The following is a 14,151-nucleotide window of genomic DNA, read 5'->3' on the forward strand; positions in this document are numbered from 1 at the left end:
TTTTTTTTTTTTTTGCATACTGGTGTTGTTGTTAGGTACCTTTGAGTCAGTTCTGACTCCTACCAACCCAATGTGACAAATAAAAAACTAGGTTTGATGGTCTGCAATCTTTATGAGAGCAAATCTCCAGGCCTTTCTCCCATGGAGTCACTGAGTGGGTTTGAACCACCAACCTTCCAGTTAGGAGAAGAAAGCTTACTATTGTGCCACTGTGGGGTAGTGAATTATTTGGTATGGCTTCTCTAGTCATAGTCTTTGTAACGCCCACTGGATTACTGGGTTGGTTGTGGAAAATGGTTAGGTGCTTGTATCAGATTCTACCATGAAAGTGCTTACAATCTCATCATGGGGAATAACTACATCCAGCTGCCAAGCCACTCAAAGCCACAGCTCAGCTAACTTGAGACCCAACCTTAACTACCACAAGAATAAGGAGTCAAATAAATGTGTTTGTTTGGATACAAATGTTAACTGAATGCTGTTGTGGTGCAGTGAATTATGTAGTATGGCTTTTTTAGTAATCGTTTGTAACTCCCACCAGATTAATAGGTTAAAAAAAAAAAAGACACTCACTGCTGCCAAGTTGATTTTGACTCACAGTCACCCCTCCTTGGGTTTCTGAGGCAGTATCTCTACGGAAGTAGATTGTCCAGTCTTCCATGAAAATAAGATGTGTTTAACTTTGATGTTGGGATTGGTTAGTTTTGTTGCTGCCAGGTTTAAAATCAGCTGTCCTAGAGAGGGAATGTCACTGCCATCAAGAGAGAAGAGCAGGAAGGGAAGTGAAGGGAAGTGTGTCGTTAGACCTGAGATCCCTGTGCTGGATTCCCTTTGCAGATATGCCCTGACAAAGAGATGCCCTGACAGACAGACGCCCTGGAAGAGAGATGCCCCAGAGGAGAGATGCCCTGACAAAAAGATGGCAGCAGAGAAGCAAGAGGCATGAGACTAAGTGGTGAAGTTACCTGGTCTACAGTGTGAGAAAACTGAGTGTGCATAGGCAGGAGGCTTGCTGGCAGAGTTGGGTACATTTAAGTATACCTATTGGCAGACCAAAGAGAGCCTTGTAACATTTGTTCAAGCAGGACAGAGGCCAGATTGAGAAGGCAGGGGCCAGAGAGTTGTGTCTGAGGGCACAGCAGAGGGAAGACTCTTCTGATTGAAGAATTATATCTTGAGCATGTTCCTGAACCTGAATCGTAGCTTGTTACTTAACAAATAAACCCCATAATAATGAGTATTGTCTGTGAGTTCTGTGCAGCCATTGCAATGAATTACCAAACCTAGCAGAGAAGTAGTGAGTGTCATGGGAGGGACAGTTGGTATCAGAGTTGGTAAAAGGCTGGAGGGTAAGCCTTGGGTTGTTGATGGTGATTCTGTCTTCCTCTTGTGAAGTTAGAGGAGGTTAGAAGATGCTGACCCCATGCTCTTTTTGCAACCACCAGGGTTCCTCTTAAATGTGAGTAGGGATTCACTAAATGGACTTTGTGGTTTGGTAATGGGTCATAACCAAAAGTTTGATAATTGATGGCTAATTCTTACATGAATAATTAACATGGTTGATGATTTCTCTTTTTTTTTTCCCCCATTTTCCTCCTCATTTTCTCTGGACCTTCTTTTCCTGTTCTATATTACCCATAATTTGCTGGTGTTTTCATTCTCAAATGTTCAGTCTTATGATTTATTGTTCAAAACACTGCTGTATAGTAGGCTATGAAAACTAAAAAAAAAAAAAAAAAATGACACGTCAGAATTGACTTTTGATTGACTTAGCAGAACCATGTCTATCATAAGTTGGAGACTGCTTGTGTATGTTTTTGTAGGAAAAATAACAGAATAAAATGGGAGATGTAGGTGATGCATGGAAAAGAAGACATAAAATAAGTTAGTCATATTTCTTTCAGTCAAAGAGTTCACTTCATGGAAAAGATAAGATTGCAATCCAAAAAACATAAACATGTCTTTAAAACAATAATGATGAATTTTGTACCCAATTTTTTAGGAATGCCAAGTTAAATATAATTTTAATTTCATCTTTACATTATGAATAATGGTTTGTAAGTTACCTATTCTAGTTCTGCTCATTTTATGTATAGTAAAACAGAGGTTAAAGTAATGATTTAATATCATAAGGTCACAGATCTAATAAATAGAATTTCTGGACAAACCCAAGTTGTCTGACTCTAGACCTTGTAGTGTTATGAGCTTTCCCTATTACTTTCTTGAATAATAACAACATATTTACATTATGACTGAATTCCTTGTATCTGATTTAGAGACAGACTTAGTCTTCCGTGAAAACTGTGTAAGTAAGAGAATTTTAGGTACCTCACAGACAATTAAAGACAAACCAAACTAACTGCTATTGAGTTAATTCCAACTCATAGCAACCATCTTTGGGTTTCCAAGGCTGTAAATATTTATGGCAGCAGACTTACACATCTTCCTTCCACAGAGCAGCAGGTGGGCTTGGACCACAGAACTTTTGGTTGGCAGCCAAATGTCTTAACCACTCCATCACCAGAGCTCCTCACTGGTAAGTAAGCTTTGGATTATTTAATCATTCTAGACTAAATTTATTCTCTGTTCTCCTTGCTGTGAACAACCTTTATTTGATCCTTCCTAGCTCTGGTAGCCTGCTAACCAGATGGTTGGTGGTTCAAACCCACCAGCCACTCCTCGGAAGGAAGGTTGGGCATTCCTACTTCCGTAGTGATACTGCCTCGGAAACCCAAGGAGGGGTCGCTATGAGTCGGGTTTGACTCGACGGCACACAACAACAACATCAACAACAGACCATGCTACAAGATGAACAATTGATTGTGTTATCTTTATGTAAAATTTTTTATTCCTACAATGATTCCCATTAATTTTTAGGAAAAAACAGTCCAGAATCAGTTTGTCCTAATGAAAATACTGCTTTCAAAAGTAAATTGATAATGTTATTGCAACTATATCCTGTCTTCATAAAAATAATTTATTATTTCATCAATTAAATTGATTGAAAACCACTGGGTAGAATCCAGACTGATGAATGATTTTCTGCAATAGAAGAGAATCTTTTTTGTGTTCCCAATATTTACCTCATGCATATATATTGAATAAAGTAGTAAATGAATTAAAACAGAGGTAACTTAAAACTTTAAAGTCATGCTAATCAGTGTTCACATTATATGTAATATGCCTATATGTGAATCAATATAATATTATTGTGACATGAAAATGCAATCATTAGCTGTCTCTTAAAAAACAGCATTCTGTAAGATCTTAAAAAGTTACCCTGAAGAGGATGTCCGGCTTCCAGATCAACCCGCTCAAGGAGCCGCTCGGCTTCATCAAGGTCCTCGAGTGGGTTGCTTCCATCTTTGCTTTTGCCACCTGTGGAGGTTTTAAGGGCAAAACAGAAATTTTAGTGCATTGTCCTAAAGCTGCTGACAATAAAACTGTTACAGCTAATTTTGGTTACCCATTCAGGTTGAATCAGGCATCTTTTCAGGCAGCTCCAGAAGTAAATGTATGTGATATCAAGTGGAATGAATATGTTCTGATCGGTGATTACTCTTCCTCTGCACAATTCTATGTCACCTTTGCAGTCTTTGTCTTCCTGTACTGCATTGCTGCTCTTCTGCTTTACGTTGGTTACACGAACCTGTATCGAGATATTCGAAAACTTCCCATGATTGACTTTATTATTACTCTTGTTGTCACTTTTTTGTGGTTGGTGAGCACTTCAGCCTGGGCTAAAACTCTTACAGATATTAAAGTAGCTACCAGTCCCAAAATTATTCCAGAACTTGAGCCTTGCAGTAAGCATCCAGGAGTGACCTGTTATTTTGACTCTGTCACCAGTATGGGATCCCTAAATGTCTCTGTGATCTTTGGATTTCTGAATATGATACTTTGGGGAGGAAATGCTTGGTTTGTGTACAAGGAGACCAGCTTACACAGTCCATCAAACACTTCTGCACATGGCCAAGGAGGTATCCCACCTCCTGCTGCAATGTAACTAAAGGGGGAAATACACTTTGTAAAATATGTGTCTATATTATGACCTGTTGACAACATCTTGAGAAGCAATTATTTGTTTCTCTAATAAAAGTAATGGATTTTTCAATGAATTGATGGGTTTAAAAATTTGCTGCCTTTTTACATAAAGCTTGTGCCTTTCCTAGAAATTTAAGATGTAAATGTATTCTGTCATGTAAATTTGAAAGTTCAGGAGCCTATTATGATACACATTTTTTAATGAACAATATTTTCTTCACTAAGTTCTTTGCCTTCTGAAGTGTTTACACCTTAAGCCTTATCTTTACTTCTCTTTACTCAGAAAATGGTTACATTGTCATATCATAATAGGAAGAAAATCCTTATTTGGAGTATACACTACTGTAAGTTTGTACAGATCACATCCCTAAGACCTGTCGTTGTTTAAGGAAGCCTTAATTATATAAATCATATCTAGAAAAAAAACTATTACTTCCAAATTTGTATCTGAGCATTGTTCATGTTATGAAAGATTTTTATTTGCAAAGACTGGGTATATGCTTTATTGCTGTTTTTTCTCAATGACCTGTAGTGTGTAATAGGTGTACTAAAATTGTTTCGGAAGCAGGGGTTTGAAAATTTCTGATGGATGTATAGTTAATTTAGTAATTCTGTCACATGAGTTATAAGCATCCATTATGCTGTTTGCTCAGTAGACTTGCTGTGTAAGTAGAACAGCATCACTCATATAGACACTTTGATATGTATGGGCATTACTCTGATACTTGTCCTTTGTTGCTCATACTACTTGCGCATGGGCTGAGATCTTGTCTTCTTCCAAGTAGAGTGAAGTAATCCACTGTCTTTATTAGGCCCCATTCCATGTTCAAAAAAAATGAAGATTGCCTTTTACTTTTGAAGCATTTAACATTTAGAGTCAATGAAGTTGCTATTTTGAGTTTAGCATTGATATTGTGAAAATAAATGCAATTTGGATTTCATTTTTCTTATTTTTATTTCCCAAATGGATTATTAAGGAATTATGCATTGTAAACAGAGGAACCTAGGTACGCAGTCTTTGCACACACTTTTGGGTGTATTCTGAGTTAGGGCTCATTTACATTTTGCTTCCTGATCTTTTTGTTGTGCAGAGATCCAGGTCTCCTGTTCTTATAGCGTGATTGTTTATATGTGAAGCATATCTTGCTATTGCCTTATTTTTGTTGCTTTTGTTCATGGCAAGAATTGTCATTATGAGAATGTATATCTTTTATGCAACCATCTTAATAAAGAAGTTGAAAGAAAAAAAAAGTTACCCTGGAAGAAGAAAAAATGGAAAACATACACAATGAAAATTATTATTTTTTATTTAAAAACATAAAGATTGAAATTTAAACACATGATAGTAATAGTTTTCTTTTGGAAATACTTGTCCTGAAAAATAAATCTTTCTGAATGTTGGTCTGTTTAATCTTTAAAATTTGGGTTATATTTTGAAAGGCTAACATGTAAAAAAGCAAACTTACACATTGCAAAGGACATAGAACTTGAAAGTTCTGGACTTCTAAAAACTTTTAGTTTTTAGAACTAAAAGATAACTTGAACTAAAAAAGAACCATAGATGAGAAACTGTAGTCATAGTCCAGTTAATGTGGTTTTAGTACCTAATCAAAGAACTGGAGTGATAGAAGGAAAAAGAACAGGGAACAATGTTAAAACTGTGGAAAAGTATTAGAAAATAGAAGTCAAAGTGTCACTTGCCTATATATCTTTACTCACAGCAAAACTAAGCTATATCAGAGAATTATAAATAGAAGATGATTGAAAAGTTAATAATTCATAAATACATCTGAAAGTAAATTATTCAAAATATAGATGCCATTGCTGAAGCACATGCTTATATTATAGGATATTGGTGAAAGTGTGTTTTTGTGTGTGTGTTATAAAACAGTGAAAAGCAAGAAAAGTATAATCTAAGTAATCAACTGTATACTACATCATCTTTCTGTAATGATAAAGTATTTTGAATACAGACAGTCTTCAGATTATGAGCAAGATCTGTTCTAAATTAGTCCTTGAGTCAAATTTGTAGGTAAGTGTATGTATATGGTTCCTGTTTAGCCTTACTTCTGGTGCAAGAAAAGACTGGAAAGCTTCCCAATGATTTACAAGCTATTCCTGCAGAAAGTGAAGGTGATTGTGATGAGGCATATGTATCAAGTAGGAGTTTAAAAATTAGGGCAAATTTATATAGCATTAAAGGGCAAGTACTAGTTTTCTGTGAGTTAGAATTACATAACACAGGAATTATCGATATTTAAATAGAAAAGTGATACTTAAATAAAAATTTATCTATCCTTCTTTCCATTTGATGTATATTGTCATATAATGAAATTATGACTAATTGAGAGTATATTTTATGCAAAAGAATAAATTTATATAATAAATATAATAATCACGAAGACACTGAGTTTACTAGAAAACACCCAAAGAAATATTTCTAACATTAAAAAAAAAATCTGACATAGGTAAATAAAATTTATTTAGAACAATTGCACCCTCTCTTCTAATGTGAATAACTCTTTTTCCATGTCCTGATTTTACATATCAGTCTATTTCCTCTACTGTATGCATGGTAAGATAAATGACTGGATCACCCAACTCCCATTCATCATTTGTCTTTGCTGATTTATTTGGGATGAGGACAATAGTGTCTTAGTAGGCAATGAATTAATCAGTCTACACCAACTGTAGTAATCCCATCCTTTGCATTTCTAAGGGAAATCAGATGTAACATTTCTGGACAAAGAGCATAAGGGGTGTGTTAGTTTCCTAAGAATCCATAAGAAAACAGGACAAAAAGGGTCACTTTAAAGAACCTGTTTTTATTTTATAATATTTCTAGAAGCTTGAAGACCACATTCATAGCATAGACAGAACTATTTTCTCTCTCTACTATTCCTGGTCTTATAGAAAATCTTTCCTTGTCTCTTTCAATTTTCGGTAACCTCAGATGTTTCTTGGCACTTTAGCTTGCAGAGGTATCCTCACATGTTATCTTACCCCCTGTGTATGTGATTGCATGTTCCTGGCCTTCCTTTTTTATAAAACATCACTCAAATTAGGATAGTACCCACTGTTCTCTGGCATGTTTTTTTTTTTTTTTTTTTTTTTTTTGTCCTTGTTTGTTTTGTTTTCTTTTTTTGGTAATTGTTCCTGTGTGTTTTTTTTTTTTTTTTTTTAAATTGATCTAATGACAAAGATAATCCCTATACCCAAATGGGAGTTTTGGTGGCATACAGCCTAAGGAATTTCATTGCTAACCAGAAGGTTGGGGTTTCAAATCCACCAGCCACTCCCTTGGAAGGAAGATTGGGCAATCTACTTCCATAGTGATACTACCTCAGAAAGCCAAGGAGAAGTCACTATGAGTTGGATCCTACTCGACAGCAGTGATTGAGATACCCAAATAATTTACATTCACAGGTACAGGGATTAAGACTTCAGCATATTTTTTAGAGGACACAATTCAATCTATAACAAGAAGTTTCGGGAAACTTTTTCATCCCTAAAATAACTTGAGAAAGGGGGCGCAAATTTCTTAGTCCTGCTCCTTTTCTTCCTGCTTGTGATGTAGTTTTGCCAAGACACAGTGCTTGTCCTGTCACTGAGGGCAAAGTGAAAATATAGAACATATTGGCCCCTTGCTGACTCTGTTAAATATCTGAACTAAACTTCACTAACACTTATTGTTAAGTGAAGTAATTCATGTCTATGTTACTTAAGTCATATTTAATCAAGTAGTCATTACTTGAAGCTGAAAACATAATTAAAGTTACTTCACCACCAGAATTTTAGAAGCAAATTCTAAAATGGATTTGAGAGCTGTATTACTAGCCAGTTAGTTAGACATGAAGACCACCTCACTGGTGGTGGAGTACTGGTTGCCACTGGCATGTAGTAGTGGTGAAATTGTTGAAGTTTCACAGGTAGTGAACTGGACTACTGTACTGATAGAAAGAAATATACTGACAAGTGCAGATTCTCAAGGGTTTGTGAGATTTAGGGGAAAAAATGTATTTATAAGGACTATGGAATTAGATCATTATTGTGGAGCATTATATGTGAATGGAGAAAGATAATAAAATGATGAAGGTAATTAAAATAAATATTGTGATTTGGGTGAAAGTATATAGAGCAAATTCATTTTCCATACAGCAGTACAAACACATTTTGTTTCATGACTAAAACAAAACAAACAAACAAACAAAAAAACACTAATTGCCACCAAGTCAATTCTACTCACACTCACTGTGAGCCCTCCTTGGGTCTCCTAGGCAGTATCTCTACTGAAGTAGATTGCCCAATCTTCCTTCTGAGGAGTAGCTGATGAATTTGAACTGCCAGGCCTCTGGTTAGCAGTCAATTGCCTCAGGCACTACCCCACCACAGCTTCATGACATTGATTGCAATTTCCCACAATGTAACAGCTTTATTCCCAATTCCTCCCCGTAGCTTCCTCTTCCCTATGTCTTTCCCTCCCCTGCACTCCTGTTCTGGCAGCTGTCTTCCTGTGCATACATCCTTATGCATACATCCTCTTCTATTCTTTCAAGATAGGTCTCTCCAAGGAGTGTATCTACCTAATGTATATGTTCAGATCATATGCCTGTCTTTTATTTGGCTAGAAACCAAAGGAGTGGGTTCAATTCCAGACCTTAAGAGGAACTAGAGACCATAGTCCCAGGAGTTCCACCAGGCTCTATCAGACTAGCAAACCTGGTCCTTTTTTTTTAAGATTTTGAATTTTTTTCCACATAGTTTTTCTACTCTATACAGGTTCACCTACATAGATCCCCTTCCAAGTGGTTGACAGTGGTATCCAGGCATCATCCAGTTCTCCTGGTCTCATAGTCATATAAATTAAGGATAGCATGGTATACCAGTCCCTTGGACTAATTGTTTCCATGCATCTTTGGTTTCCTTCATTCTTCTTTGCTCTGGGTGAGGAGAGACCCATTGTTGCATCTAGATGGCCGTTTGCAAGCTTTGCAGATCCCAGCCATTACTCACCATAGTAGGATGTGGAACAAGTTTTTTGTGTAGTATGTTATGCCAATAGAGCTTGATGTCCCATATGACCATGGTCCCGAGCCCACAGGTCCAACTATTCACTCCCTCCAGGTGGCTGGCTGTGGCCAAGAAGTCACCACAACCTTGTCTCTTGTGAGCTCTACTATATACCTGGACATACATACAAAACATACAAGAAACTATGCTTGTAGATACATCACCTGCCAACCCTATGCATTGTTGTGACACATTACCCCCTGCCCAGACACACTTGATCATTCAGCCTGTCCACCCATCTATGCATAGATCATTATTTACCATCACTGAGAAGGCAGTACTATATGTGAAAAAGGGGTTCACCTTTGTTGTCTGTGTCTCCCATTTACCTCTCTATGTCTTCCTCTTCTTCAGTACCACTGTGTTTATCACTCACATTTGGTGCATTGTTTTTTTCCTTCACCCAAATAAATACTTGTCTCTAACTATCTAACAGCGTTCCCTCCCATCCCTGGTAACAAACAAAGAAAGTTTCCTTCTACATATAAACCTTTCCTTGATTTTTCACAATAGTGGACTAACACAATGTTTATCCTTCTGTGATTGACTTCTTTCACTCAGCATAATGTCCTCCAAATTTGTCCATGTTATAAAGTGTTTCCCAGACTCTATGTTATTCTTCAGGGTTGCATAGTATTTCATTGTGCTTATGTATGGTAGTTTGGTTATCCATTCTTCTATTGATGGGCACCCAGGTTGTTTCCATCATTTTGCTATTGTAAATAGTGTCACAATGAACATGGGTATGTATATATCTGTTCCTTTCCTTGCTCTCACTTCTGTAGGATATCTACTTAGTTAAGTACTTAGTTAAGAATAGCTGGATCAAATGGTATTTTTAATTCCAACATTTTAAGGAATCACTACAGTGGTTGTATCATTTGACAGTCCCACCAGCAGTGTAGAAGAGTCCCAGTCCTTCCACATCCTCACCAACATTTATTATTTTCTGTCTTGTTGAACTTTGCTACTAGTGTTGGGGCAAGATGGTATCTAATTATTGTTTTGATTTGCTTGTCTCTAGTGGCTAATCATTCATGTGATTGTTGGCCACCTGAATATCCTCTTTGGTGAAGTGTCTATTCATGTCTTCTGCCCATTTTTGAATTGGATTATTTGTCTTTTTGTTGTTGAGGTGTTGGAGTTTTCTATAAATTCTAGAGATAAATCCCTTCTTAGATATGTCATTGCCAAATATGTTTTTCCCAATCTGTAGGTTCTCTCTTGACTCTTTTGGAGAAGTCTTTGAAAGCAGATAAAAATTTATTTTTTTTTTAAAGTTTCCATTCATCTAATTTATCTTCTGCTGTTTGTGCATTTTGGATTATGTTTAGTAGTCTATCTATGTCATATATTAGGGCCCCCAAGCTTGCCCCTATTTTTTCTGCAAGGAACTTTATGATTTTCAGTTTCACATTTAAGTCTTTGATCCATCTAGAGTTAGGTTTTGTGTATTGTATGAGATACAGATCTTGTTTCATTTTTCTGCAAATGGATATCCAGTTTTGCCAGCACCATTTGTTAAACAGACCATCTCTTCCCCATTTAATGAATTTCAGACTTTTGTCAAAATTAGCTGACCATAGGTCGATGGATCTATTTCTGGATTCTCAGTTCTATTACTTTGATCTATGTGTCTGTCTTTGTACCAGTACCAGACTGTTCTGACTACTCTGGCTGTATAGTAGGTTTTGAGATCCCAGAGTGTGAGACCTCCTACTTTGTTATTTTTCTTCAATAATGCTTTCCTTGTCTGAGGTTTCTTTCCTTTCCATATAAAGTTAATGATTGCTTTTTCCATATCCTGGAAGAATGTTAGTGGTATCTCGATTGGGATTATATTGAATGTATAGATTGCTTTGAGTAGAATTGATATCTTCTTAATGTTCAATCTTCCTATCCAGCAGCTTGGTATGTTCTTCCATTTATGTAGATCTCCTATGGTTTCTTGAAGTAGTCTTTTATTTTTATTGTTTTCTTCATACAGGTCTTTTGTGTCCCTGGTAAGATTTATTCCTAAGTATTTTATTTTTTTGGTAGCTATTATAAATGATGTTGATTTCCTTATTTCTTTTCAGCAATCTCTTTGCTTGTGTAGAGGAATCCAACTGACTTGTGTGTATTGATCTTATATCTGACTATTATGCTAAATCTCTCAACTAGTTCCAGGAGTTAGTTAGTTTATTTATTTATTTATTTATGCTGAATCTCTTGGGTTTTCTAGGTATAGGACCATATCATCAGCAAACAGGAATAGTTTTACTCTCCCTTACCAATTTAGATGCCTTTGATTTAGCTTTCTTTCCTTTTTGCCCTGGCTAGGACTTTTCATACAATGTTGAATAGAAGTAGTGATAGAGGCCATCCTAGTCTGGTTCCTATTCACAAGGGGAATAGTTCCAGTCTCTTCGCTGAGAATAATGTTGGCTGTTGTTTTTGCATATGTTTTGCTGTGGTGTGCCATGGAGTCATACCTGACTCATAGTGACCCCTTCTTGGGTTTCCGAGGCAGCATCACCATGGAAGTAGTTTGCTCAACCTTCCTTTGGAAGAGTGACTGGTGAGTTTGAACTGCCAGCCATCTGGTTAGCAGTCAAGTGCCTTAGGCACTATGCCACCAGAGCTCCTTGGTTTTGCATATATGACCCTTGTTATGTTGACGAATGTCCCTTCTTCCTGTTTTGCTGAGAGTTTCGATCAGGAATGGGTGTTGGATTTTATCAGATGCCTTTTCTGCATCAATTGATATGACCATGGGATTCTTTTTATTTGTTTTATGTACGCAATGGATGACATTGATTGTTTTCTAATATTGAACCATCCTTGCATACCTGATATATGAATCCCACTTGATCATAATGTATTATTTTTTTTTATATACATTGTTGGAGTCTGTTGGCTAGGATTTTTTTGAGGATTTTTGCATCTATATTCATGAGGGATATTGGTCTGTAGTTTTCCATTTGAGTGATGTCTTTGCCTAGTTTGGGTATCAAGGTTATACTTGCTTCATAAAATGAGTTATAGAGGATGCCAGCCTTTTTTGTGTTTTGGAATAGCGTAAGTATTATTGGTGTCAGTTCTTCTTTGAATATTTGGTAGAATTCTTTGCTGAAACCATCTGGACTAGGACTTCTTTTATTTATTTATTTATGTATTTAAATAACCTGTTCAATTTCTTCTTTTGTTTTGGGTCTGTTCAACTTTTCCACTTCAGTCTGTGTTAGCTTAGGTAAGAAGTGTGTTTCTAGAAATCCGTCCATTTTGTTCCATATTTTCAAATTTGTTGGAGCACAGTTCGTCATGTTGTTATGTGCCGTCGAGTCGGCCCTGACTCATAGCGACCCCTCCTTGTGTTTCCGAGGCAGTATCACTACGGAAGTAGGATTGCCCAACCTTCCTTCCGAGCACTGGCTGGTGGGTTTGAACCGCCAACCATCCAGTTAGCAGGCAAGTGTCTTAGCCACTATGCTACCAGAGCTCCCACAGTTCTTCATAGTATCCTGATATTACCTTTTTATTTCAGTTGGTTCTTGGTTCTGTTGTGATGTAGCCCAATTTGCTTCTCATTCTTGTTATTTGTATTCTCTCCCTCTTTTGTTAACTTTGCCAGTGGTTTTTCAATTTTTTTTAGCCTTTTCAAAAAAACAGCTTCTAGTCTTACTGACTTTTTTTATTGTCTTTCTATTTTCTCTTTCATAGATTTCTGCTAAAACCTTTATTTTTTTTTTTTCCTTCTGGTTATGGTAGGCTATTTTTTTTTTTTTTTTCCATTCTTTTTCTGATTCTTGGAGATGTTGTTTCAAGGTGTTGATTTTGGCTCTTTTTTTTTTTTTAGATATGTGCATTTATTATTATAAATTACTCTCTGATCACTGCTTTTGCTGTGTCCCAAAGATTTTGGTATGTTTTGTTTTCATTCCTGTTGATTCAAGGAATTTTTAATTTCATTTTTTATTTCTTCTCTTACCCAGTCTTACTTAAGGAAGGTGTTGTTCAGTTTCCATGTGTGTGCTCTTTTTCCATTGATCTTCTTATATTTTTTTCTAATTTGATAGCATTCTGATCTGAGAAGATGCTTTGCAGTATTTCAATTTTTTTTTAATTTATTAAGGCTTACTTTATGGCCTATCATATGGTCTATCATGGAAAATGTTCCATGTGCACTGGAAAAGAATGTATATTGTGCTGTTGTTGGGTGAAGTGCTCTTTAGTTGTCTCTAAGGTGGAGTTGGTGGATTGTATTGTTTAGTTCATCTGCATCTTTGTTGAATTTCTTTCCAATTGCTCTATCTTTCATTGAAAATGGTACATTAAAGTCTCCCACTATGACTGTGGAGTCATCTATTTTCCTTTTCTGTTCTTTTAAAGTCTGATTTATGTATTTTGGGACTTTTTCATTGGGTCCATTGATATTTATTATGATTATATCTTCTGGTTCAATTGATTCTTTAATCAATATATAGCGTTCTTTCTTGTCTCTTATGGTGGTTTTTGTCTTATAGCCAATTTGATCAGAAATTGATATTTCCACTCCTGCTTTTTTTGGTTACCATTTGTTTGGTATATCTTTTTCCAGCCTTTGATTTTTAGTCTACTTTTGTCTTTGTCTATAAGGTGTGTCTCCTGCAGACAGCATATTGATGGATTATGTTTTCTTATCTAGTCTTCATCTCTTGAGTTGTGCATTTAATTTGTTTACATTGAGAGTAATTGCTGACAAGTATGAATTTGTTGCTGTCATTTTTTTTTTTTCATGGTGTTCTTGCTTTCTTTGTTCCATATAATTTTCTGTGCTGAACTCAATTTTTATTTATGAATCACATTTCATTTGTTGCTGTTGTTTTAGTATTTGCTGCATATTTGTATTTGTCCTCTGTTTTTTTTATTGTGATGTCAAGGTTTATGGCTTTTCTTAGAGGTTATCCTGTGATTTATATTTTTCTTCCTGAGCTTAAAACCATCCATTCTTTCTTGCAAATGTCTTGATTTCCTCACCATTTAGAAGTTCTGCAACTACACTATTTTTTCCCTCAT

General features: G+C 36.0%; 1 protein-coding gene across 1 annotated transcript; it reads left to right on the forward strand.

Moving 5' to 3' along the window:
- The first annotated feature begins 3,289 nt into the window (after positions 1-3,289).
- LOC103206889 (synaptophysin-like protein 1) lies at positions 3,290-4,006 on the forward strand. The gene has a single exon (XM_042782481.1). It carries the CDS (start codon positions 3,290-3,292, stop codon positions 4,004-4,006), a length of 717 nt encoding a protein of 238 aa, XP_042638415.1.
- Positions 4,007-14,151: the final 10,145 nt, after the last annotated feature.

This window comes from Orycteropus afer, unplaced genomic scaffold (genome assembly GCF_000298275.1).
Source record: "Orycteropus afer afer isolate SDZICR_OR568_19922 unplaced genomic scaffold, OryAfe1.0 scaffold00335, whole genome shotgun sequence".
NCBI lineage: Eukaryota > Metazoa > Chordata > Mammalia > Tubulidentata > Orycteropodidae > Orycteropus > Orycteropus afer.